Here is a 25,231-nt window from a genome sequence, read left to right on the forward strand (position 1 = left end):
TGGAATGGCAGGACCTTGGGGCAAGCAGAGGCGTGGGGGGGCTGCAGGTGAGGGTGCCCAAAGGAAGCTGTCTCCGCAGAAAGCAGGAAGGCAGTAGTTGGGGCTGGAGCAATTGTCCTAGGCCTCCTTCTCCCCACACCAGCCCTGCATTCTGCCCCAAGCCCTCTGTACCTCTTTCCCGCATGTGCATGTTTGCAAGGCGCCATCACCCGTGAGCCAGCTGTGGCCCTGTGTTTGTCATTATCGACCCCGTGGCTGACGGTCGGCCCGGGTGCCTTGTGTCCCTCCCAGCTGGGAGCTCTCTGGGCCGGGGCTCGTCAGAGTGGGCCGCTCAGCCCGACCTCACCCACCCACCTCCCCCCGCCGCCCCCAGTCAGGGCCTTGGCAGGTGCCACCCTCAGAAACCAAACCAGAATCAAAAATACATTTGCAAGAAAGTGGGAAACTTTATTGAATTAGCTTTTCTGTTTAGTAGAGAAGCGGAGGAATCAGAGGAGACAGGTCAGGGGGAGGAGGAAGCAGACCCAGAGAGAAGGGCGGGGAGTGGCTGTCCTCGGGGGTGGGGGGGTGGGTGCGGGCCGAGAGCGGAGTGGCCGAGCCTCGGGTCCTGCAGTCCCTCCTTTGCTCCTGCAGGGAACCGTCAGCTCTCTCCTCTGGGTGCTGAAGACAGAGGGAGGGGCTGCCCAGCAGATTTAAGGCTTATTTTTTTCTATAAGGCGGCGAGTGGAGCCGGTGGTGCCGCTAGTAGAGATGATGGTGCTTCCTGGGAAATGGAAGAGGCAAAAGACCTTCAGGCTGGAGAAGACCCAGCTCAGGCCAGCTCAGGCCCCCCAGGAGGGCCCCAAACCCCTAGTCAGTCTGGTGGTGTGGGGGGGGTAGTTGATGGGGACTGTGTTATTGTCTGGGGGACTCCTCCACGACAGCCCCGTGGGTCTGCGGGGACAGAGCCACCTATTCTGAAAGGAAAACAGAGGAGCACGTGACCACTTCTGCTCCAGTACCATCCGCCCTCCCTACACTGGGGAACCCGGCACTGCCGCCCAGCCCGCCCACAGGGCAGGAGGCTCAACGCCTCTTCCACTGGGTTATTTCCTTACCTCCTGTGGCGAAGGCGGGCAACCTGGGAGAAAGGAGAGAGGCAGCCATGAGCGGACGGCCACTGAGGACAGCCGCCTACCTGTCCTCAGATGGAGTCGCTCAGATCATCACTTGGAGCCCCTGAGTTGGGCTCTTTTCCCAGCTGTGCCCCCAGCCCCACAGAGCAGCAGCAGCAGGTGACTCCCAGGCCTGTCCTGTCTGTCTGTCTGTCTGTCTGTCTGTGAAGCCTCAGGAGGAGATATTATTAGGCATTTGCTGGACATCTTGTCCTCCCTCTGCTTCACTCGACCCCTTACCCCTCCCTTGATCCCACAAGGATGGCCTGATCCCTGCAGATAGTCTGAAGGCAGTTAAATCTCTATTTTAACAGCTTTGTTGGGCTGCCCTGAATCCAAGCTAATACTTTTCCAATATGAGATATTTTCTCCATAGTCCCTAGTCCTGCCAATCTAACCTGGAGGCCTGAATTAAAAAGTTAAAGGGGGCTTCCCTGGTGGCACAGTGGTTGAGAATCTGCCTGCCAATGCAGGGGACATGGGTTTGAGCCCTGGTCTGGGAAGATCCTACATGCCACGGAGCGACTGGGCCCGTGAGCCACAACTACTGAGCCTGCGCATCTGGAGCCTGTGCTCCGCGACAAGAGAGGCCGCGATAGTGAGGGGCCCATGCACCGCGATGAAGAGCGGCCCCTGCTTGCCGCAACTAGAGAAAGCCCTTGCACAGAAACGAAGACCCAACACAGCCATAAATAAATAAATAAATAAATAAATAAACAGACATGCGGTCTTGCAAAAAAAAAAAAAAAAAAAAAGTTAAAGGAAATGCCCCTACAGTCTGATGCCAGAGGACAAAGAGGAAGCTGTGGTCCTGGCCCTTGGTCCAGGCTGTTTAAGCTGACAGGTGTCCTTCCCTCCCAGACACAAGGGCCTGATCCCTAAGGCCCTGCCTGCCCTGACAGCCCAGGGTTCCACAGTCACTTTCCCACATGACCTACCTGGTGTCCTGGCCCTCCAGCAGGCTGCGGTAGGTGGCGATCTCCTGCTCCAGCCGCGCCTTGATGTCCAGCAGCATCTTGTACTCCTGGTTCTGGCACTCCATCTCATTGCGGAGCTCGCTCAGCTGGGCCTCGATGCTGCTGATGAGGCCCTGGATGTGCTGCAGCTGCAGGGCGTAGCGGCACTCGGTCTCCGCCAGCGTGCTCTCCAGCCCGGCTTTCTGGTGGGGCAGCAGAGGAGAAGGTCTGAGGGGAGCCGGGCCAGGGGGAGGGGCCTAGAGGGGGCAGCCATTGGGCAGGGGCAGCAGGTGTACCATGCTCAGCTGGGACTGCAGCTCAATCTCCAGACCCTGGAGTGTATGCCTGAGCTCCGTGATCTCTGTCTTGCTGGTCTGGATAATGGCGGTGCTGGAAGACACCTCCTTGGTCAGCTCTGTACTCTGGAATTCAAGCAGGACCAAGGTGATGGAAGAGCCCAGCTGGAAGGCCCGAGCACCCCCTGGCTCAGCGAGGTTAGAGGGCCAGGTACCTTGCCACGGAACCATTCCTCGGCATCCCGGCGGTTCTTCTCCGCCATGGCCTCGTACTGCTCTCTCATCTCCGTCAGCACGCGGGTCAGGTCAATGCCTGGGGTGGCGTCCATCTCCACATTGACCTGGCCGACCACCTGGTTTCTGAACTCCTTCATCTCCTGTAGGGATGGAAAAGGAAGATGCATGAAGTTCCTCAGCCTGCCCCTCCTTGGCTCTGAATGCTACTGGAATGTTCTGGAAAGTGCTTCCAGGTCCCACGGTGGAGGGCTGAGCCTGGCTGCGGCAGAGGGCTCCCCCTCATCACTGAAGGTGATTCAGCCATGGCAAGCACAGCCCACCTCTCACCTCCTCGTGGTTCTTCTTCACGTAGGTCAGCTCCTCCTTGAGGTTCTCAATCTGCATCTCCAGGTCGGTCTTCAGCAGGGTCAGTTCGTCCATCACCCTGCGCAGGCCGTTGGTGTCGGCCTCCACGCTCTGGCGCAGGGCCAGCTCGTTCTCATACCTAAAGGATTTTTAAATTGAAAAAACAAAATAGAAATGGTATTAGGAGTTTGGGTTTTTGAGCACAAGTCACCCATTCTCCTTACTTAGCCCTGCAATAAACCTTTCTCTGCTCCAATAAAAAAAAAAGGAAGGAAGGAAGGGAGGGAGGGAGGGAGGAAGGAAGGAAGAAATGGTATTAGACACTCCACTACCCCTGCACTGGACTCTGCTACTTCCACAAGACCTTCACTCCTGGGATGCTCTGGTTACATTGCTCAGAGGAACATTTGTCTAAAACTATAACTGCTGGGAAAGGGGAATGAGGGAAATAAACTCACTTGAGCCTGAAGTCGTCGGCAGCCAGCCTGGAGTTGTCAATCTCCAGAATGATGTGGTTGTTGTCGATGGTGGCCGCCAAGATCTGCAAAATACAAAAGGTAACCAACCACTGGAGGGTCCACAAGCTTGGGGAGCAGGACTGAGAAAACACGGGCAGGACGGGTGGCCATCAGACTCTGCCTCTTCGCTGCCCCTGTGAGCTGGGACAGGGCACTTCTCTCTGGGCCTCAGTTCCTCTTCTGTAAAGTGAGAGACAGGACAGGTCCCCTTGGTTTGTTCTGTCACTCCATCATTCTATGTCTGGTCATGGTGGGAAAGATCGGGATGTACATTTCAGGGGAACGACCCCACCAAGAACATCTGTGGTTAGTCACTTCTCTGCAGCGTCAGACTGGCAACCTCTCGAGGCCGCTGTCTTGAGAGCCTTTCTTCTCCTTAAGATCAGGACAGAATCAGCCTGGCTCCTCACAGTTCATAATAACATCACTGGAGCTGGCCTCCCCTCTGAGCAGGGTGGAATTCCAACAAATACCCCCATCCATTTGAATTTCTTGTCTAAACTTTTGTGTTCCAAAACATTTAAAATCCACCCCACATAGCTGGGACTCGGCCCAGGCAGATGGATTTCTGTTCCAACAAGCTGGCATCACAGCGTGATGGACAGGCCTTGACGGAGAGAATCTCAGCTTAGCACTGCCTAAGCCTCTGCCTGCATCTCCCCTACCTGCTCGCTGCCAATTGAGAATGCCAGTTTAAAGGAGGCCCCTACAAAATAGTGTTCCCAAACCAATGAATGAACATGCATTCCTTTCTCTGTTGGTTTTAGCCATTCTTAGTGGCTTTTAAAACTTCCAAATAACCCAGCACAGCTTCCAAATAACCCAGTGGGTTAGGATTATAGAGATCAAGTCACTAATAACATAACTGGAAAGCAGTAAAAAATGTTGGCATGAGTAAGAACAATAAAAATGAATAATGGGAGAGAACACATAGCCTGAGAAAGCCCATCAGGAATAGAGATGCTTGATAGGCAGTAAAAGACTAGATTTTCCCCCAAAGGAAGGGTAAGAATTCTGCCCACACTGCACCTTCTGGTCCCTAGGGACCCTGCTTTTCCTGGCCATCGCATCTCTGCCCCGCTCAGAGGAACCCTCCTCGACCTGCAAGGACTCACCTTGCCCCGGAGGTCCTCGATGGTCTTGAAGTAGGGGCTGTAGTCGCGCTCTTGGCTGACTGGGCTCTTCTTCAGATACCAGTCATGTATCTTCTTCTCCAGGTCGGTGTTGGCCTCCTCCAGGGCGCGCACCTTCCCCAGGTAGGAGGCCAAGCGTTCGTTGAGGTTCTGCATGGTGATCTTCTCATTGCCAGAGAGGAGGCTGCCATCGCCACCACCGAAGTCACCAAAGCCACCTCCAAGGCCACCTCCAAGGCCACCTCCAAAGCCACCTCCAAGGCCACCTCCAAGGCCACCTCCAAAGCCACCTCCAAAGCCACCTCCAAAGCCTCCACCCAAACCACTACCAGCCCCTCCACTGAAGCTGCAGCTTATGCCACCTCCAGAGCCCGCAGCTGATCCCCCAGAGAAAAACCGGGTTGAGCCGGTAGAGATACTGCGACCTCCTCCCAGCTTGCAGGAGCCACCCCCAAAGCCACCTCCATAGCTGGCAGAGGAATTCTGCAGGAAACTGCTCATGGTGAGAGCGAGATGGGGAGAGAGCTGGTGCAGTAGGATCTTGGCTTGGCCTGGCTGAGGTCTGTGGTTCTTCCCCGGAGTGGATGCCTTTTATACACCTTCCAGGGGGTTGGACGGTTGCCCCATCTTCTCTCCTCCCTTCCCCACCCTCTGACTGGTGCCAACTGCACGTCTGTTTCCCACAAGCTCATTACCTCCGTTCTCCAGGGTGGGTTGTGCCATTGGGGGAGGGGGCATTTTTTTTTCTTAATCCTTAACAAAAGTGATGATTCAGAGGGAACGGTGTTGTACTTGAGACTACCCTTTGACAACTGAATTCTGTCTCACCTCTCCACTTAGGGAACTCACTCCCATCGGCCCCACCCAATGTTAGAACCGGGACTGAGCTGCACCGGTCTGCCAGGGAGCCTCTGCCGAGGAAGGGTGGCTGCAAGGTGGCCCCGTGTTGTCACTTCAGCCCTCTGCCTCCCTTCTTCCTGTTTCTAAGAGGTCTGACTGGAATGTTCTGCATCTTTCTCAGCATTTCATGTACTCCAGTGCTCCCAGCAACAATGACAAACTTTGCTTGGTCCTGTAGAATCAACAACCTTGAAGGCTTTTAGGCTGAGAAAAAAATGGCTCCAAGACCATCAGGTAAAGTCATGGTGGCAAGGGACCTTAGGGACCGTCCAACACAGCTGGGGAAACTGAGGCATAGAAAGAGCAAGTGGCCCTGCACATTATAATAGCTAACACCCTGAGATCCCTCACCATATGCAGGCACTGGGCTAAGAAATTTATATTGACTGCCTCATTTAATCTTTGCAACAGCCCAATAAGGTGAGTACTCCTATTATCCCCATTTTACACAGGAGGAAACTTGAGCCTTAAGGGCAGAGTCAGGACTGAAACCCAAGTCTGGTCCTGTCTACACTAGGCTCATTTTTTTAGGCATTTTTTCCTACAGTGAAATGGACAAATCATAAGCATCCAGCTTAATGCATTTTTACCCACGTATGAAAATTTAAGCATGTGTTTACTTGTGTAACCACCACCCAGAACATTTCCAGCACCCCATAAAGCTCATCGTACCTTTTCCCAGTCAATCGCCCCCCATACACTCCGTGCCCCTAACATACCCATAATTCCAACTCTGTCACCATAGATCAATTCAGATGTTCTCAGCCAGGGGCTATTTTGCTCCCCAAGGGACATTTGATAGTGTCTGGAGATATTTTGGTTGTCACAACTGGGGGATGCTACTGGGATCTGGGGGATAGACACCAGAGATGTGGCTAAATATCCTACTGTGCACACGACAGCCCCCGCCCCAAAGAATTCTCCAGCCCAGAAGGTCAGTAGTGTCGAGGTCAAAAAGCCCTAGGTCAGCCTGGCCCATGGGTTGAATTACTCCATTATAGCAGCCACAGAGCCACAGCCACGTCCAGAAAGGAAGTCTTCTAATACTGAGCAGGGCTCTTTCTAGCCCCCCAACCACATGACACCTGCCCCAGCTTGTGAGTGTTTGACCAAGAGGCCACATAGAGGATGTGACCCAGAGCCTGGGGCCAGGGTCTCTGCCGAGGAACCTGGGATGTGACTGAAACTCAGGGTCTACTTAGGAAGCCGGCGGAGGAGGCCTCACCACTCAGGCTGAATGAAAAAAGAAATGGGCCTTGAGCTGGCCTCTCAGAAGCCCGGGAGAGAAGGAGAGTTTCCAGGGCTGAGAGTGCAGGACACTGGACTCGAGTTCCAAGCCTCCACTCACCAAGGGGGCCAAGGTTGCCGTGAATGGCCTCCTGGGAGCTGCCTGCCCACAGCAGCCTGAAGGGCTGGGTGGGATAGGCCAGGAGCTGGGGTGAGGTGGCACAAGCTTGAGGTTGTGCTGGAAGCCCCTTCGCTGACTCAGCAAGACCAGAAAGGAGGGCTCGGAGTCAGGGCTTTCTTGGCCTTTGTTTTCTATGGGTAGGGAGGTGGGCCTGCGTCTCCCCCAGCGGGTGTCAGTGTCAGGGAGAGAGCCAGGCCAGGCTGCGGTGCTCTAAGATCACGGGGAGGCTAGGGATTCAGGCTGACCCCTGACCCTGCCCGGCCTTCCTGCCCAAACTGATGGCTCAGCTCTCTCTCTGAAAACGTGTGATTCAGCCCAAAGCAGGAGCCCTCGCTCTCTCAGTGGGGATCAAAACTGACAAGAAGGTGATTAATGGAACCTGCCAGACCTGGAATGACAATCCTCCTGGGGCTGAAGAGCAGGTTCAGCCAACGCCTCTTAGAGGAACAATAACCACAGATCCTCCAAAGCCCCATGGTGGCCAGGACATGCCTCCCTCACAGGGTCAGGGCACGGCCCCTCTGCACCCCTCCCGAGCAGGGTATGTGATGCCTTGACACCTGAATGCCTTCCTCTGACCCCAAGTGAACCCCAGGGCCCATGGGGCGGGGGGACACATGCCAGCGCTACTGAAGGAGCTGGGTAGAGACCCATCCTGGGGACCCCATTTCTCCTCTCCCAGCCCTTGTCCAAATGGGGCAGGACAGAGTGCTGGGGCTGAGGCACTGCCCACATGTCTAAAGCTTCCTTCTTTGCTTTCTGGCAAAATCACCTCCACTATAATGTTTCCAGGGAAGGGGAGGGAAAGCCCTATTTATGAGCGACCCCTGCAGAGGAAGCTGAGCTTAACAGGTTGTCACACAACAACAGGAGAGGGGTTTTATTCGCCCCATTTTATAGATGCAGCAGCTGAGGTTCAGGGAAGCTAAGTCACTAGTCCAAGGTCACCATGAAGTCAAGATTTAAACTGGCATCTGGCTCTCTCTACCCCACCGGTTGGTGTCTTGGAGCCTTGCTGCAAACTCAGTGTCTGATCTCTGAGGGTTCCATTCTGTATGTGTTAAAAGATAATAAAATAACACTAGCTAACATTTCTGAATACTGTGTGAAACACTCTACATGCATGACTTCATTTGGTCCTTGAAACAACTCTGCTATTGTTATTGTATCCTTTTTGCAGATGAGGAAACAAAGGCCCAGAGAGGTTAACTACATTGCCCAAACTTGAGTATGTCAGAGCCAAGATTCAAACCTCTGGCTCTAGGGTCTGCGCCCTTAACTACTGCCTGGTCGATCCCTTTCAGGCCAGTGTTACCGCTGTCCCATCCAGAGGGCCTTCTCTCTTGCCCTCTCCATTCTCAGGCCTCCTGTCACCCAAGACCCAGCTGGTAGATGGTCCTGCATCCCACAGTGGTTAGGCCTGTGCAGCTGTTGGCCTGATGGTCAGCCTGTCTGCCGTCTGACCTGATGTGAGCTCCAAAGCTCGGGGGCTTGTAAGGGTACTTACTCAACGCAAAATGTCAAAGCCTAAATTGTCGTAGGAAATTCCCCATCCAACTCCTTCATTTCACACGTGGGAAAAACTGAGACCCAGAATGCCAAGGCCCAGGGCAGTGGGAAGGGAAGAGTAATGCATGGATCTCTAGCTCTACCACTGATTCACTGCGGGCCTTATGTTGAAATGACTTCTAAGTTTCCTTCAGCAATGCCCTCTGAGGCTCTCGTTCTCCAAAATTTATCCAGAGTCACCAGATTGTTCATCTGCAAAGCTGAGGCCTAGACCTCATCCCCCAGCTCCTGACCCAGCGGTCCTTGCTTGAATCTTGGGTCAGGCTCCTCCCTCCTTCCCTCTCTCCCTGGACAACAGGGGGCCCAGAGCCCAGGCTGGCTGACCACCTCCCAAAGGGTCCTAAGGCTCCCCCCCAGGGGAGGGGTCTCTTGTGAAAGGCAGACCCACCCCAGACGGTGGACCCGGGCCCTCTGGCAGCCCTCCACCCTCAGAGACACCTGCTTGACACAGCAATCCTCAGAAGCCTTCTCCAGACTAGCCTCAAGGCCTCAGGGCTTCACGTTTCTACATAATCAGCTGTCTAAAATCCCTTTTATACCACCAGGGTTCCCCAGAAACCCAGCGAGGCCAGCAAAGGCTTTGAGTTAGGTGGACCTGTTTCAACCCTACTTCTGCCACAGACTGGCTGTGTGACCTTGGGAACGTTACTCAACCTTTCAGTGCCTCGGCGACCGCAACTGAAAAATAGGCATTCGATGAGTTAGTATTTGAGAAGCACCTGACCCACAGGAGCTCCCGGCAGGCGGAAGGTTACTCTTCCCTCCCTGTTACAAATGAGGAAATGCGAGCTTCTCCTTGTTAGATGACCCGTCAGAGAATTCTTCTGGGCCTCCTCCATCCAGGGCCAGCTCGCTGCTTCGCCTCCCTCTCTGGTCTCTGCAGCCAGCACGGCACCCACGGCAACCAGACATGTGACAGTTGGTGGCATTCCTGTCTTATTTCCCCCACTCAGTCTTACATTCCCTGAGGACAAGGGCTTTGTCCTCCAAATACTGCTCCCGGCACAGGGGAGCTCTGGCTAACCGTCCGAGAAGCTGTTTCAGAGACACGCTGTCTGCTGGCTTTAGGTGAGAAGGAATATCTAGCAGGAATGGTATCAAGTGGGGTCACCCCAGCTGCAAATCTCATGGGAAAAGCTGCCACCTCCTTATTTCCCCTCGTGCCGCCAGCTGCCCACGGAGGGACAGGTGACCCCAAGGTGGGCACATGCCCAAGACATGAGCGAATGTCCAGAGCCATGTCTAAGGCAAGAAAGAGCAGAAGAGAAGAAAGTTCATGCCTTCGTGCAACAGCTATTTATTGAGCTACCCCTCTGAGAACTCAGCAGTGCAGGGTGCAGACACAGCCCCTGCTGTCGCAGATCCCACAGGCCAGGCTCCCTTCGGAGGTCCCAGGACGCAGAGCAGCTCAGCAGTGCAGGGTGCAGACACAGCCCCCGCTGTCGCAGATCCCACAGGCCAGGCTCCCTTCGGAGGTCCCAGGACGCAGAGCAGCTCAGCAGTGCAGGGTGCAGACACAGCCCCTGCTGTCGCAGATCCCACAGGCCAGGCTCCCTTCGGAGGTCCCAGGACGCAGAGCAGCTCAGAGACAACCTCGAGATCATCTCGTCCAGTCAGACGCCTCCATTTAAAGATGCGGAAACTGAGACCCGGAGGAGAACAGGGACCAAAGTCCTCGGGGAGAGAGGGGTGGGCATGCCCCACGCCTGCTCTGGGAAGGCCAGCCTGAACACAGGACACGCCCGGGGCCCTAATCCCTAGTCCCAAAGCTGCCCTCTCTGTGGGGAGGAGAGAGGCCTGCTGCCTGCTTCCCGGATTGGCTGGAAAGCCAGCCCCACCTCCATCCAGGGCCAGGAAGCGGGCTATCTCTGCCCCGAAGATGATTTAAGGGCTCAGCCAGGCATGAGCTATCCCTAGGTGTGGGCATCTCACTCCACAGTCAGGCAGGGGACAGGACTTGGCAGGTTGCAAGGGCTTCTCTGATAGCCTGTCCCTGAATCCCAGCAGAGCAGGAATGGGGATTCGGGGGAGATAGAAGCAGCCTCCCCTTCCCACCCACCCCCAGCTCAGGGTCTGGCCCAGAGAGAAGGCTCACTGGATGAGGGCTGAGCCCCCACGACACCCTGCACCTTTGCAGATGTGGTTATTTTTGCAAGCAAAGAAGACTCTTCGGTGGCTGTTTAGAAGGCCTGAGCCCTCTCAACAGAGGCCCGGAAGTCGGCGAGACAGGAAAAGCAGCCCGGCCTCAGTGGGGTCGGAGAGTTCCCAAAAGGAGCCTGGCTGATCCCAGGATGTTGGGGACATGGAACCTGGTGCTCTGGGCTTGAACCACAGCGTGAGAGACCAAGGTGGCATGTGACGACAACCTTTCTGACTGTAATGGCTGTGTGACACTTGAACAGGCTGCCCCTAGAGGTTAAGAAATGGGTTTCAGGGACTTCCCTGGTGGCGCAGTGGATAAGACTCTGTGCTCCCAATGCAGGGGGCCTGGGTTCGATCCCTGGCCAGGGAACTAGATCCCACATGCATGCAGCAACTAAATAGCCTGCCTGCTGCCACTAAGACCCGGCACAACCAAATAAATAAATATTTTTTAAAAAAAGAAAAAAAAGAAATGGGTGTCAGACCAGCACACCCTCTAAGGAAGGTGTTGCCAGCTTCTGTCACCTTTATGGCATCCAGGGAAAAGCAAAGGTCTGGAATCAGAGAGACCGTCCCAAACCCAGTTTCACTATTTCCTAGTTTATGGCTTCATTCAAGTGACTCAGCTTCCCTGGGCCTCGGTTTCCTCTTCTGAAAACTGCCGCTGAAGTCTGACCCCCAGCTTCAAAAGCTGTCTGGAGAGTAAATGAGATGCCATCCATTGAATGCCCTGCCCAGAGCCTGGCAGTGTGCAGACACTTAATAAATTCCCTTTCCTTCCTCCGGCCCCAGGGAAATCTGGCCTCAAAGTGTGTACTCAGGAGACACATTCTAGATTAAATCTCCCCCAGAAATAACAGATGCCACCTTCTCTCCAGCCATGGCTGCTGGGTGAGGAGCTGTACCCAGCGAGACCTACGGGTTCCCTCTCAGAGGGCCTGGCCCTCCTCCCAAATGATCTGATTCTAAGGAGAACAGCGGCACCTCCTACCTGCTCTTCCCAGTAGAACAAAGAAACCGGTTCTCCCTCTCCCCGCAATCCTCACCGGAGCCCAGCCCAGCCAAGGCACCCAGAGTTCTCCACTTCCTCATTCCCTGCCCTCTATCAGGGGCTATGAATCCCAGAGGAAACAGCCCCAAACCAGAAGCAACAAATCAGGTGCGCATGGATATCGCTGCTCTAATGAGCCCTCCGGTGGAGACCGGTGACAGGAGAGCAGGAGCAGGATTTAGACAGAGAAGGGCAAGTAGGGGTTGGTGTTGCTTTGGACTTAAGCTTGGAGAAATCAGGGAGGACTTCCTGGAGCTGGCATTTTTCCCTCTGGGCACTTTCAGTGCTTTGTGGGGAGATGGCAGCTTCGGAGGGGATGGGGACCAGCTTTGCGGGGGGGCAGAGAGGGGAACTGGCTCAGCCGCTCTGGAGGTCAGGTGTGCCTGGCTGGAAAAGAGGGGAGGTTCAGGGGGTACATATGGTGAGGGCCAGAAGCAAGGAGGAAGGTCCTGGCAATGAGCTGTTAAGAACCAGGGCCTGGGGTCCCAGAACAAGCCCTGGTCTTGGAGTCATACAGGTGTGGGGCCCAGCCCCAGCCCTGCTGCTTACGATCCATCCATGAGGCCTCTGGGCAAGTCATCAGCCTGACTTCCTCATCTGTAAGTTTCTCTAAGTTCCCTCATCTCTAAGATGGAATAATAAATCCTGACCACCGGCAGCTGATTAAATGAGACCCATAGGTGGGTGTGCCTAGCACAGTGCCAACCATACAGTGGCGAACAAGAGCCATCTATTCAGTCAACCATCCAGTAAGTGATTAGTCCATGTGTCCAGCCCTGTGCTAAGTACAACACACTGCTCTAAGGAACCCCGCATCCTGCTTCCGTGATCACTAAATGGGGTAAGCAAGACAGCAAGTCATCTGAGCCACCTGATTTGTCCCAGGCGCCCCAGGTAACCCAAAGAGTGACCACGCAGGGACGAGTTCAAAGTCAGGGGCAGATGGCAGCGTGTGGGCCCTGGGCTTCCTCAGAGACCACCAACAAGAAAAACTGGACATACTACCAAGAGATATTTGCAAAAGGAAAAGCAATTCTTTATTGCATGGACATGGTACAATCTATGAGCTTGTTACACAATACAGCTGTTTCTTGCACCTCCCTGCTCTAAGGGAGGTGGGAAAGCTGGAGCGGGGTCCGGGAAAGCATGTGAAGCACCCAACTAGGACATGAGGGACCCCTTGAGCTGGACCCTCTGAAGGCAGGGCCTGGAGTTTGCTTTTCTGGTCCCTCCGGCCAGCTGTCCACTCAGCCTGGGGAGGGTGGGGATGACGGGGGTGTCTCTCCTGCGCTGGGCACTTAGATGTCTCTCTTTCGAGAAGAAACCACCTTCCCATCCACTGACTCCTCAACGTTGATACGGACTTTGCCACTGCCACCACCTCCCAGGGAGGCTGTAGAAAGAAGAGGCAAGCTTTAGAGTGGGAGACTCTCCCTGTCCTCCCTCCCAAGGGGCCAGCACCTTGGCTGAGCTCTGGGAGAACTGCACAGCACCCCTGATAATGGCCATTGGCCTATCCTCCCAGAGCTGCCAGGAGGACTGGTGCTGAATCACTCGTCAAAGAGATTGGCGGCGGCGGCGGCAGGTATGCTTTGCACTGAGCAAGAATGTTAGGGCTTTTAAGCTGTACATAAACAGAAATTAATCATGGGCATCTTACCATAAGTGCATGAAGGTGGGGTGGGCGGGGTGGGGGGGAGGCAGTGGGGGGGCTATGCCCTGGACAAAGCTTACTCATCCTGGAAGGTTCTGAGTAAATCTTCAATCCCAGCCCTACCTGGGGCTGATAGAGGGGTCCCACTGGGGAAGAGGTACCTACTGGAATGGGCATGTCCCCACCCTATTGGGATGCTTGGCCTCTTTCACCTTCCTCCCCATTCCAAGAAGAAATGTGGCTTCAATAGCTTCCCTCTCCCCTCAACTCAGGAAGAGTTAAGTCTCTTGGACTTCTCTGGCAGTTCAGTGGTTAAGTCTCCACACTTCCACTGCAGGGGGCACAGGTTCAATCCCTGGTCGGGGAACTAAGATCCCACATGCTGCCCAGTGTGGCCAGAAAAAAAAAAAAAAAAAAAAGAAGAGTGAAGCCTCTTACCTTCTCTGGTACCAATGCCAGCCATCCTGAAAGAGAGGGGGAAGCAGATGTAAGCAACGGACAAAAGCTCAGGTCTGCCTACAGGAGGCCCCAGGAGACAGCTAAGCCGTCCTCCCCAGCCCTCACACCACCCTCACTCCCACATCTGACTTCTCTAAAGCCTGGGACATCCTGAGAGCCACCCCCAAGCACACAAATTCTGATCTAAGATAACACCCCATCTATTTCATGCTGGAAATGGAACCAGCCTTAAATCCAAGACCACAAGCCCAATTGCTATCATTTACAGAAGGCACACAGGTCCAGAGAGGTGACATGACCTGCCCAAGGTAACGGCCAAAGACCAGAGCGCAGAGTCCAGAACCTCTTACTCCTTGTTCTGTTCTCTTTTCACTGTAGATGCTGCACTTAAGATGACTCTCCCCCCTCAACCACAACTGGCCCCTCCCTCACTGTCCCCTGCACCCGAGCCCCTGCCTGGCGTCCTGGCCCTCCAGCAGGCTGCGGTAGGTGGCGATCTCCTGCTCCAGCCGCGCCTTGATGTCCAGCAGCATCTTGTACTCCTGGTTCTGGCACTCCATCTCATTGCGGAGCTCGCTCAGCTGGGCCTCGATGCTGCTGATGAGGCCCTGGATGTGCTGCAGCTGCAGGGCGTAGCGGCACTCGGTCTCCGCCAGCGTGCTCTCCAGCCCGGCTTTCTGGTGGGGCAGCAGACCAACAGACGTCACATCAGGCTAGACAGGAAGCCGCCGAGGGCCTGGGGAGAGGGGCTGAATGGATCGCAAGGAACATCCCCAAAGGGAGCTCGGGAACGCCAAGGCTTACACAGCCATGGAGGGTGGGAGAGGCTGGGGTGGGTGGGGCGGGAGCCAGACCATGCTGAGCTGGGACTGCAGCTCCATCTCCAGCCCCTGCATCGTGCGTCTCAGGTCTACGATCTCCGTCTCGCTGGTCTGGATCATCTCTGTGTTGGAGGCCACCTCCTCATTCAGCTCCTCCGTCTGTAGGTCACGCACAAGACAAGTGAGCTCCACGGGCCTCCCAGGAGCTCAGGCAGCTGGAGCGGGGCTGGCAGGTCAGGCCCACCTTGCTGAAGAACCAGGCCTCGGCATCCCGGCGGTTCTTCTCCGCCATGGCCTCGTACTGCTCCCTCATCTCCAACAGCACGCGGGTCAGGTCCACGCCCGGTGCTGCGTCCATCTCCACATTGACCTGGCCGGCCAGCTGGTTGCTGAACTCCTTCATCTCCTGCAGGGTGGGTGGGGCCCATTCAGAGACAGAGGGCGGAAGCCAGAGCCGAGTCTGGGGTCCCACGTGCCAATCCCGGCTCCATCCCTAACTCACCACGTGACGTTGGCTCTGCCCCGTACCCACCCCGGGCCCCTGTTTCCCACTGCGCGTGAAGAGTTTTGATCGCACGAGCCCCTCAGCACTAAGGGTCCCTCCTCCTCTCTAGGTCCTGCCGAGGGAAGACCTCAAGACGGTAGGGCCCTTGTGTGAGTTCATGAAGCAAATCAGGACAGCAGTGCCCACTGGCCGCCTGGCCTGGCTATGGATCAGAGGAGAAAAGGGGTCTGGGTCGACAGTGCCCCTTCCTCTCCATGGGGACCCCTGTGTTGGGGGGCGTGCATATCTGAACCACGAAGCCCTTCCCCCAACTATGAGGAGACCCCAGAGGCCCCACTCTGTGTCCCATCAGCCCCAGCCACTGCCTGGCTCTCACCTCCTCGTGGTTCTTCCGGAGGTAGGCCAGCTCCTCGTTCAGGCTCTCCGTCTGCAGCTCCAGGTCGGTCTTTGCCAGGGTCAGCTCATCCAGCAGCCTGCGCAGGCCGTTGACGTCGGCCTCCACGCTCTGGCGCAGGGCCAGCTCGTTCTCATACCTGGAAAGGAAGAGGGAACCCAGGTGAGGAAGGGTGAGGGGTCTGGGCCGCTTGAGTCAGGAGAGGGGGCAGAGGGAGCATACTTGAGTCTGAAGTCATCCGCAGCCAACCTGGCGTTGTCAATCTCCAGGATAACCCGGGAGTTGTCGATGGTGGCCGCCAGGATCTGCGGGAGACAGGGAGCTGGAGGACCCCTCCCTCTTCCCTGCTGCTCTCCCCGCCCTGCACCCCAGGCGGGACCCCTCACTGAACATCTCCCCTCTGACACCAGCAACGGAAGCCTGTAGGACCCCGGGGCAGAGTCACCACTTGGTCTGCCCCAAGCCACCCTCCTCGTCTCCAGAACATGAAAGACCAAGGAGCCGGGGTTGCAGGGAACTCCCTGTGGAAACTGCCTGGCCTGGAGAGGGTGCCCTCTTGGGGGTACTCCACCAGCCTCCCCTGTAAACAACTCATGGTCGCCAGCCTCCTGCACACCTTAACACAGCCATGCATCTACAGAACATTCCAGTCAGGGGGAAACTGGAGGGCAGCTGCAGAAGCTGGTGCAGGTGAGTGAAGGGTGAGTGAGTGGCTGGGAGAGCCCATACCCAGTTCCAGGTCTCCTAAGGTCCAACAGTGCTTTTGCCACCCAAGACATTCGAAGGGTGAGGCAGGCAGTCCTGGCGTTCTGGACTCCTAGAACCTGAGGTTCATCTCTACACCTCTGTTCTTGCAAAAAAAACCAAAGGGACGCTCTAGGCAAAGCCCTGCAGGGTGTGAGCACTGCCCCCTCCTCGGCCCCTACTGGTCGAGACCAGCGTGCCAGGATGCCCAGCACTGCCAGGCTGAGCAGATGTTTGCGGGCATCCACACCTGGAACGCATTCCCCGTGCTCCAAGTTTGCCGAGGTTACACATCATTACCTGGGAAGGAAAGGATTTCCCCCAGGCAGCTGGCACCAGCCACCTGCTCCCCTCTCCCTGACACCTGAGGACTCACCTTGTCTCGGAGTTCTTCTATGGTCTTGAAGTAGGGGCTGTAGTCCTTGATCTCAGTGGGCCGTTGCTTCTGGTACCAGTCGCGGATCTTCACCTCCAGGTCAGCGTTGGCCTCCTCCAGGGCGCGCACCTTCTCCAGGTAGGAGGCCAGGCGCTCATTGAGGTTCTGCATGGTGAGCTTCTCGTTGCCAGAGAGGAGGCCGCCAACGCCGAAGTCACCAAAGCCACCACCAAAGCCACCTCCAAGGCCACCTCCCAGGCCACCTCCAAAGCCTCCACCCAAACCACTACCAGCCCCTCCACTGAAGCCGCCCCCATAGCCCCCTGCTGACCCCGAGGAGACAAACCTGGCAGAAGAAGCTGAGATACTGCGGCTCCCACCTCCCCCATAGAGACTCCCCCCACCAAGGCCTCCTCCCCCAGGCGTGAGGGAACCTCCCCAGGTTGAGCCACCCCCAAAGGTGGAGGAAGAAGTCTGCAGAAACGTGGTGCTCATGGCCAGGCAGCAGCCCTGAGCTCTCAGCGGCACAAGCAAAGCTGGCAGGAGGCGTGAGCTGGGCTGAAACCCGAGGGCTGCGCCTGTCACCCCCAGCCCCAGGCTCCTTATATACCCCTCCCAGGGAGTTGTGGGACCATGTCTCCTCCCCCAAAGGGAAGCCAACTCCTTCTGCGTTCCTGACAAACACAGCTACCTGCACACCTCTACGTGGCTGGTATGGGGTTTTTCTTTTCTCTCTTTCTTTTTTTTTTTTTTAATGCAACAAAAGTGATGATTCAGAATGAACGGTGTTTTGCCCCGGGCCATGGTTTTAACACTTGGATTACAGGTTCATCTCTACACTCCAGGAGAAAATCGAAAGGAGCAAACTCGCATCACATCTGCCAGGCCTCCGCCTGCACTCTTAGAGGCTCAGGCCAACTCCACCCTCCGCTGGACTTCTCTGCTGCCCGCAGGTGGCCGGCTCCCTGCTCTCAGTTTGAGAATCCACTTCCCATCGCTGCCCTGTGTGGTCCCTCTCACAGACCCCATGTGCGAGCCTGCGGGCTCTGGGGATTGGCGGGCAGAGGTACACAGAGGAATGCGGGGCCCACGGGGATAGACTGAGGACAGGAGAGGGATCCTGAGTCAAGTTCCAGCTGAGGTGACCGGAGGGGCCAGCATCTGTCACTTCCCTGATGTTCCAAATGGACCCCTCTCCTCCTCTCCTCCCCCACCCACAGTCCCCCTCCTTCTTCTCCAGCTCCCCCAACCCCCGCCCTCAGCCCCATGGCACTGGCATCCTCACAAAAGCCAGCGGGCTCAGGGCTGACAAGGGGCTGATTGATAATCCCACCACCTGCCAACTACATGTCACTGAACCTATGCTTGCTCCTGGGACGAGTTGGGGCAAACCTCTGCAGATAAGATGGGAGCAAGTTCCAGAAAGCCCCTGCTTTCTCCAGGGAGAGGCAAGTCGCTGCACAGCGGGGCTAGATTAACCCTGTTTGTCCTGTCAAGCACCGCGGGGCTGGGGAGGGACCCGATCCAGAAAGCTGTACGTGCCTGAGCACCATGAGGAGGGAGGGGATAGAGGGGCCTGGCGGGCGGGCTGGAAGACACCTCGGAGATCTGGAAGGTCAAGGCACCGCTTCAGAGAGCAGGATGCTGAGGCCGGAGAGGGGAGTCCAACACTCAGGAGAGCCCTTTTCTCTCCGCCAGCTCAGGGGCCCGTTTTCCAGGGATACCTGATACCTGTGGGCAGTGCCACTGGAGGCGTGGCCTGGCCCTCTGGCTTTGGCTGCGGGGTTTAGAGAGAGCCAGGGGTGGGGAAGTGAGCAAGACCAGGCTGGAGAGTCAGGAGGAGGATTCCTGGACCACAGCTGCAGCACCGTGAAGTTGACGGAGCTCTGGATTCCCTGGGACCTGGCTTCAAGCCTGGCTCTACCCATCACTGCTTGGAAAACCTTGGACACGGTACCTTTCAAGTCTCAGTTTCCTTGTGACAATGGGCACTCTCTGCTCCCACTTACGGGGAAGCCCTGAGGCCCAAGAGCCCCCATCCTGCCTCCTCCTTGCTCCCCGTCTTCTGAGGCACCGGATAGTGGGGTGCACGTCCAATACTTAGGACTCCCAAGTACCATCACCTGGGGGGACTTTTTTTTGTCCTTGGGCATCAGATCTGCCCTGTGAGTGACCGTCACACTCTGCCATATTCTTCCATAACCAGCACCTATTGGGCAATGCAGGTCATTGTTATTATTGCTCTAATAACAGTAAATTCTTACTTCCACGGCATCCTTCACAGTTTACAAAGCACTTCTGCATCCACGCCTCCTCTATTCCTCACAGCTAAGAAGATGATCCCTGCCCCTGTTTCAGAAGAAATGAAATTGCAGCTCAGAGAGGGAAGTGATTTGTATAAGGTGGCACAGCTAGTAAGAGGGCATCGCCAGGACTCACTGGGTCCTCTGACCGCTCCCCCCCCACTCAAACAGGAGACAGGAGAAGAAGGTGTTCCCCTCCCCAGACCCCAGATTCCTGCACCTGAGCAAGGGTAGTGGAGTATTCCTGGTATGTGGGGGTGGGCTTCTCCTTGCCCAGCATCACAGTAAGCCAGCCTCTGAGTGCTGGGCCCAGACAGTGAGGTATTGTCTCGTGGGTGGGAGGATACTGTCTTTTCCTCTGAAAGAAAAATAATCAAACTCAGATCAACCATAGCTCATTAAAGCCTCTGCAGACATTACGGCCCCAGCAATTACCCCGGGGAAAAATTATGTGCCATCACCCTGGGGTGAGGGAGGGCTGGACCCCAGCCAGCCTCTCTCTGCACCCTGACTCCCCTCCAGCAGCCCCTCAAGGGGGCTTTCCCTACACTCTCAGGCCCAGGCCAGGCAGCAGCTGCCCCAGTCACAAATCCCTGGTTTCGGTCCAAACAGTTCCTATGAGCTCAAGGTCTGGGTGGCCGGAGTCTACTCGTTAGCACCAGAAGGTGATGGCTGGGCAAGGACGGAGATCAAGCTCCATTTGGCTCCAGCCCAGACTGCAGACCTGGGCCCTGCCCCAGGCAGCCTGCCCGGGTTGCTGTGCCAGTTGCTGTCCTTTGCCCACTGCAGGCAGACAGGCTGCCCCAGAGCCGGCCTTCCCTCCTTGGGATGGGACGATGCAGCCCAGTGGAAAGAGCCTGAGCTGGACTCCACCTCTGGGTGTGACTTAACATCTCCGAGCCAGGTTCCTGACTTAAAACTGGGGCATTTTCCCACTTACATGAGGTACTAAGAAGAGTCAAAATCATAGAGACAGAAAGTGTAATGGTGGTTGCCAGGGGTGGGGAGGGAGAATGAGGAGTTATGGTTTAATGGGGATAAAGTTTCAGTTTTACAAGATGGAAAGAGTTATGAGGATGGAGGGTAATCATGCTTGCACAACAACGTGAGCGCACAGAACTGCCACAGGACTGTGCACCGAGAAATGCGTTAAGATGGTAACGTTTCTGTTGTGTGTATTTACCACAATAAAAAAATTTAAAGAAAAACAGAACACTGACCCCGTTAACACTGGCCCCAGCTACAGGGCCACGGTGAGCATTCAACGTCACAGGGGGAGTGGGGACCTCCACAGACGTTAGGATCCTCCCTCACGCCTCCGCGCCCCAGGGAGATGCCAGGGTCAGAGAGAGGGCATGCCCTGGGGCCTGGAGAATTCCTCATTTCTCATTTATTAGTTATGTGGCTTTGAGGAATCAGGCCTCCTCTCTCCGAGCCTCAGTCTACCAATTGGAAAAATGGAAATAACTCTGGCCCAGTCTGACTCACGGGGATGGAGCAAGATGACGGACTGCAAATGCTTGCAAACCGAAGTGGTCATGATGACCAGCAGGGCTGGAAAGACCCTGCCCCCCCAAATCCCCTCCCCCTGCCTCTCGCTCCCTTCCCTCTATCCCAGCTGCTTCTGTCAACACGGTACCCCTAGTTTCAGCTCCCAGACTGAGACAGGAAAGTGTCCACACACACACACACACACACACACACACACACACACACACAATGCGCGCACGCACGCACACAAAGGAAAGCTTTCTTCCTGACACCCAGACCTGAGACCCCGTCACCAGCCCCACCTGTATCGGGCCCAGACCCCGCCTCACAGCCACATTCCAGGGGCCTCTGGGGCACAGGGGAGGGTTTCAGCTGTGACAACAGAGGCTTTCATGAACAGGGGACAAATATCTCTGGGCAGTCCCAGCCTGGGACTGGGGGTGCAGCCAGGCCTCTGGCCTCTAGCTCCAAGGCCTCCTAAGTTAAGTGGGAGAGTGGGCCTGTAGGTGCTGATGGCCAGAGCGGAATAGCTGGGGAGGTGGCAGAAGGGGCTCCTGGCCCAGGGCTGCGGCAGGGGAAGCGGGAAGAGCTGGGCTCTGGGGTCACCAGCCTGGGATTTGGAGTAAGCTAATGAGCCTACCAAGCTCCACGGAAAATGGCGGAAAAAGCACCCCCTTCAGGATGAACACCAGGTATGGCGGGGTCCTGAGCCTCCTAGCGCAGTGCTGAGCACAGGTGGCAGAGCGACGATCTGTCCCCCCAGAGACCTTCCGCCTCACTCAGCCCCCTCCCTCACAGGGTCGGCCGCTGTCACAGACAGATCCACGGGGCCTGAACAGACCCACTCAGCCTGAACCTCTCTGCTGGGGGAAGTGGGACTTATTTACCTTTAATTGGCCTCCGTTCTTGGCAGCTAAGTTGTAAACCACAGGGGCAGGACCATACCAACCCAAGGGCAGAGTTGTACCAGGAAGCTGGGACTTGCATTCCTTTGGGGGCCCAGGACAGGCCCCAGGCAAGCCAGTCTGGGGGTCTCTGTGGGAGGTCTGGGTCACAGCTGGGTCCTATTCCAGACTCTGGGCCCAAGTATGGGCTGGTGGGCGTAAGGGGCTTACGCAGGGCTGCCAGGGGATGGAAGGAGGTGTCAGTGCATGCGCACACACACCCCTACAAGGGCGCCCTCTCCAGCTCTTTTCTGAGCGGGTGCCCGCCCCCTGACCCCAAAGCCCCAGTTTCTCCTTAAGTTAGGTGGAGAAACCTGTCAGGAGGAACTGCCTCAGGGGCCTTCACACAGAGCAAGACTGGAATGTACTGAGGAAATGGCACAAGCAGTGTCATCCTAGGAGACGGGGTGCAGGGGTGGCACTGTGGGTTAAGAATCAGGAAATGTAATTCTGGTCCTAGCTCTGCCATGTAGTTGCTATGTGGCCTTGGTCAAGTTACTTAACCTCTCTGAGCCTGTTTCCTACTCTATAGGATATAACTCATACTACCTTTCAGGGTTGTCTGATTAAATAGCACTTAGGTGCTCAGTAAACATTAATCACAGATACACAAACACACACCAACCCTTGGGGTGAGTTCAGTGGAAAGAAAACTAAATCTGGAAGCAAACACCAGTTTCAAATCCCACCTTTGCCATGTGTTAGAACAGTTAGATGTTACAACAACCCACCTCGCCTCTCTGAGCCTTAGTTTATCCCTCTGTAAAATGGGAGCAATGCTTATTTAACAACCTTGTTTTAGGGAACAGGTGAGATACAGGAAGACCTCTGCAAACAGGAATTACTGTAACAGCTGGAGTTTGTGAGCGCCCTCCCTCCCCTTTCCTGGGAAAGCGTGGACGCCGGTCCAAATGAAACCTAAACAATAAAACCTAAACAGTGCCAAGGTCTGGCCCCCGCACCCCGCCCCGCCATGGGCTGAAATAACAAACTCAACGTCCTTCCTCCCCTGGGCCATAAAGTTTTATTGGAAGGTCAGGGGGAGAGCCAGGGATAAGGGTCCCTCCCCTCCCATGCCCCTACCCAGGGGAATCCCTCTGCAGCAGGGTAGGAAGGCCAGGAGGCTGCCAGACTCAGAGGACCTTCGGGGTGGGCAGGTTGTTGTAGAAGGCGTCCTGGCCCTCCAGCAGGTTTCGGTAGGTGGCGATCTCCTGCTCCAGCCGGGACTTGATGTCCATGAGGTGCTGGTACTCCTGGTTCTGCCGCTCGGTGTCGGCACGCACATTGCTCAGCTGGGCTTCGACACCACTGATCAGCGCCTGGATATGCGCCAGCTGGGCTCCGAAGCGAGCCTCCGTTTCGGCCAGCGTGCCTTCCAGGGCAGCTTTCTGAGGGCAGGGAGAGGGAAGGAGACTCAGCAGAGCCTGGTGCCCAGCGATGGCACGGGCCCAGCCACCATCCGGGCTGCCCGAGGCCGCAAGGACACGAGTGTGCGTCCCACAGGGCAGAGGGCACATACCATGCTGAGCTGAGACTGCAGCTCGATCTCCAGACCCTGGAGGGTACGCCGCAGGTCGGTGACCTCCGTCTTGCTGATCTGCAGCTGCTCCGTGTGGCCAGCGACCTCCCTGTTCAGCTCCTCGGTCTGCAGTGAGAGGAGGCAGAGGGAGTAAGCGCTGAGGCAGACCCTTGCCTGGGAGCATTAAGCCCGCTCTCCTTGCCACCTCCCCAAGGGGCACCTGCTTCCCCCTCCATACCTGGCTGGTGAACCAGGCCTCAGCATCCTTCCGGTTCTTCTCAGCCATGACCTCATGTTGGCTTCTCATGTCGCTCAGGATCTTGGCTAGGTCGATGCCCGGAGCGGAGTCTACCTCCACGTTGACCTGACCTCCCACCTGGCCCTTCAGGACACTGATTTCCTAGAAAGATACAGCAGAGATGGGCATGTCAGGGCCCAGAGCCTGCTGGGCCTGAGCCACGTCACTCCCCTATCCCCGAGGCCATAGGGGGGCTGGTTTTCAGGTGCAGACCTAGGAGCCAGCACTGGGGTACAGATGGGGTCACCACCATCCCCTGCTGGAACCCTTGGGATCCACACGACACACTCAGGGCTAGGTCAAGGGTGCAGCAAATGTGGCCACGGTCAGAGGACACAGGATAAAAAAAAAAGTGTCCTCAGCTCTGGGAAGCTGGGCTGGGATGGATGGGAAGCCCAGCTTGAAACCCACCTCCTCGTGGTTCTTCCGGAGGTAGGCCAGCTCCTCCTTCAGACCCTCGATCTGCATCTCCAGGTCAGTCCTGGCCAGGGTCAGCTCGTCCAGCAACCTGCGCAGGCCGTTGATGTCGGCCTCCACGCTCACTCGCAGGGCGTGCTCCGTCTCAAACCTTTCAGAGGAAAGAGTTGCAGTCAGGCCAGCGTTTCCTCTGCACCTCTGAAGACTTGCCCACCTCCCCTGGGTTCAGGGGCCCATGGGGGATGGGGTGTGCTTCAGACCAGCTGCGGTGGGTGAGAACAGAGTCCATTGCCCCCACGGCACTGAGCCCCATAAGGGCCTGAGATTGCCCCCCTCCCCTGCCCTGGCTCCTGCAGCCCCCAAGGCAGAGACGCTCACTTGGTTCGAAAGTCATCTGCAGCCAAACGGGCGTTGTCGATCTGCAGGACTATCCTGGAATTCTCAATGGTGGCACCATGAATCTGGAAGGCAGAAGGCAGGAGGTTGGCACCAGTTCAGTATATGGGCACTGTCCACCCACTTTCTTCCCAGAGGAGAGAGAAAAGCAAAGGAGTATGCGTGCCTGTGTGCCTTCTAGTGATCCGCAAACCAGATGCAGGGAGCACAGGGGTCACCCTGTGGTCTGACCCCCACTCGAAGCACATTCTGCCTTCAGGGAAGGGAAAGCCTTCTGTTGAGCACGTATTACGTGCCGGCACTTTGTGCCTCCTCTTTGAGGCAAAATGTATTCCCTCGTGTAGGTCACAGTTTATAAAGTTTGAAAGCACTACGCTCGTTGTTTACATCTCTAGCTCTCCCTCATCTACGGGTCTGGTCTAGGCCCCTGGCACCCAGCACCACGCCAGGCACAGGGTGGGCCCAGGCCTACGCTGTGGGGACTGTGCGTTTGGAGACCCAACGTGTGAGGCTGTTAAATGTCCCACTGGCTTTTGAAACATTTCTTCTGGACCGAGATCCCAGCTCCGAGCTGTTCCCTGTGGGCAGAGACCAAGCCCCACCCTGAAGGACCCTGAGGGCCCCCCAGCAAGAGGCTGTGGCTGGGACCTGGGGTCTCCACCCACACGGCACTGGGCCTCTCCACAGAGGTCTTCACAAGCTCAGCATTCGTCTCTCCTTTACCCAGTTCGGGGGCCACAGCATATGTCCCTCCTTGACCACGGGCCAGAGTTGGCCTCTCCCACTCTTCCTAGAACGCCTCTAAGTCCCTAGTGGCCCCCTGGGCGGAGGGAGGGGCTTCAGCCTCAGCGTGATGGAAACCAGACCCGCCGGGCCGGGAGAAAAGGAATGCAGAGGGCCTCTCACTGGGGGCAGCAGAAGGCAGGTCTGGCCCGGCGAGAACCAGATTCCTCCCTGGCCAAACTCTTGCATTTCCCTGTTGCACAGCGACTCGGGTCCAGACCTCAGGGCAGCCCACAGCGCGCCCCATCTCTTCCCCCCTCCTTCCTCCCCCCTTTCCCAGGCCTAGCCGACCGGCGCGCCTTCTTCCTCCCGCCCTCCAATCCCCCACGTTAACCCGCCGCCCCCGGTTCCCCACCCCACCACCCCCCCAGGCCTCCACTTCCTGCCCCTTGGTCCTGCCCCTCCTCCCCGGCCGGCT

At 56.5% G+C, this 25,231-nt stretch overlaps 2 protein-coding genes and 1 long non-coding RNA gene across 5 annotated transcripts in view; all 3 read right to left on the bottom strand.

Annotated features, from left to right (window-relative positions):
• Positions 1–422: 422 nt before the first annotated feature.
• LOC309651222 (uncharacterized protein) lies at positions 423–17,396 on the bottom strand. Its single transcript, XM_082443665.1, is given in 18 exon segments — positions 423–763; positions 1,098–1,120; positions 2,093–2,313; positions 2,407–2,532; positions 2,622–2,783; positions 2,971–3,127; positions 3,447–3,529; positions 4,622–5,155; positions 5,157–5,234; positions 5,237–5,385; positions 6,888–7,019; positions 13,802–13,827; positions 14,279–14,499; positions 14,677–14,802; positions 14,888–15,049; positions 15,525–15,681; positions 15,765–15,847; positions 16,663–17,396. Coding segments are annotated over 18 exon segments (3,006 nt in total). The 5' UTR covers positions 17,158–17,396; the 3' UTR covers positions 423–692.
• On the bottom strand, positions 12,722–13,792 carry LOC309650793. The gene is made up of 2 exons (XR_014257735.1): positions 13,576–13,792; positions 12,722–13,102 (listed from the first exon to the last, which is right to left on the bottom strand). It is a non-coding gene; the product is annotated as an uncharacterized lncRNA (long non-coding RNA).
• Positions 17,397–22,401: 5,005 nt separating the features above from the next.
• Positions 22,402–25,231, bottom strand: part of LOC309650753 (keratin, type I cytoskeletal 19) — a 101,039-nt gene continuing 98,209 nt past the window's right edge. Inside the window, exons 1-6 of one of the 3 annotated variants that reach the window (XM_082442503.1) lie at positions 24,937–25,074; positions 24,013–24,095; positions 23,629–23,785; positions 23,158–23,319; positions 22,920–23,045; positions 22,402–22,788 (exon numbers count right to left, since the gene is read on the bottom strand). In XM_082442503.1, the coding sequence (XP_082298629.1) occupies positions 22,534–22,788; positions 22,920–23,045; positions 23,158–23,319; positions 23,629–23,785; positions 24,013–24,095; positions 24,937–25,002 (849 nt within the window). In that variant the 5' untranslated portion in view covers positions 25,003–25,074 and the 3' untranslated portion in view covers positions 22,402–22,533. Of the gene's footprint in view, positions 22,789–22,919; positions 23,046–23,157; positions 23,320–23,628; positions 23,786–24,012; positions 24,096–24,936; positions 25,075–25,231 lie in introns of those variants that run through there. The other 2 variants (XM_082442502.1, XM_082442501.1) reach the window with 2 other exon arrangements.

Source organism: Balaenoptera physalus, assembly GCF_965194825.1.
Source record: "Balaenoptera physalus genome assembly, chromosome: 20".
NCBI lineage: Eukaryota > Metazoa > Chordata > Mammalia > Artiodactyla > Balaenopteridae > Balaenoptera > Balaenoptera physalus.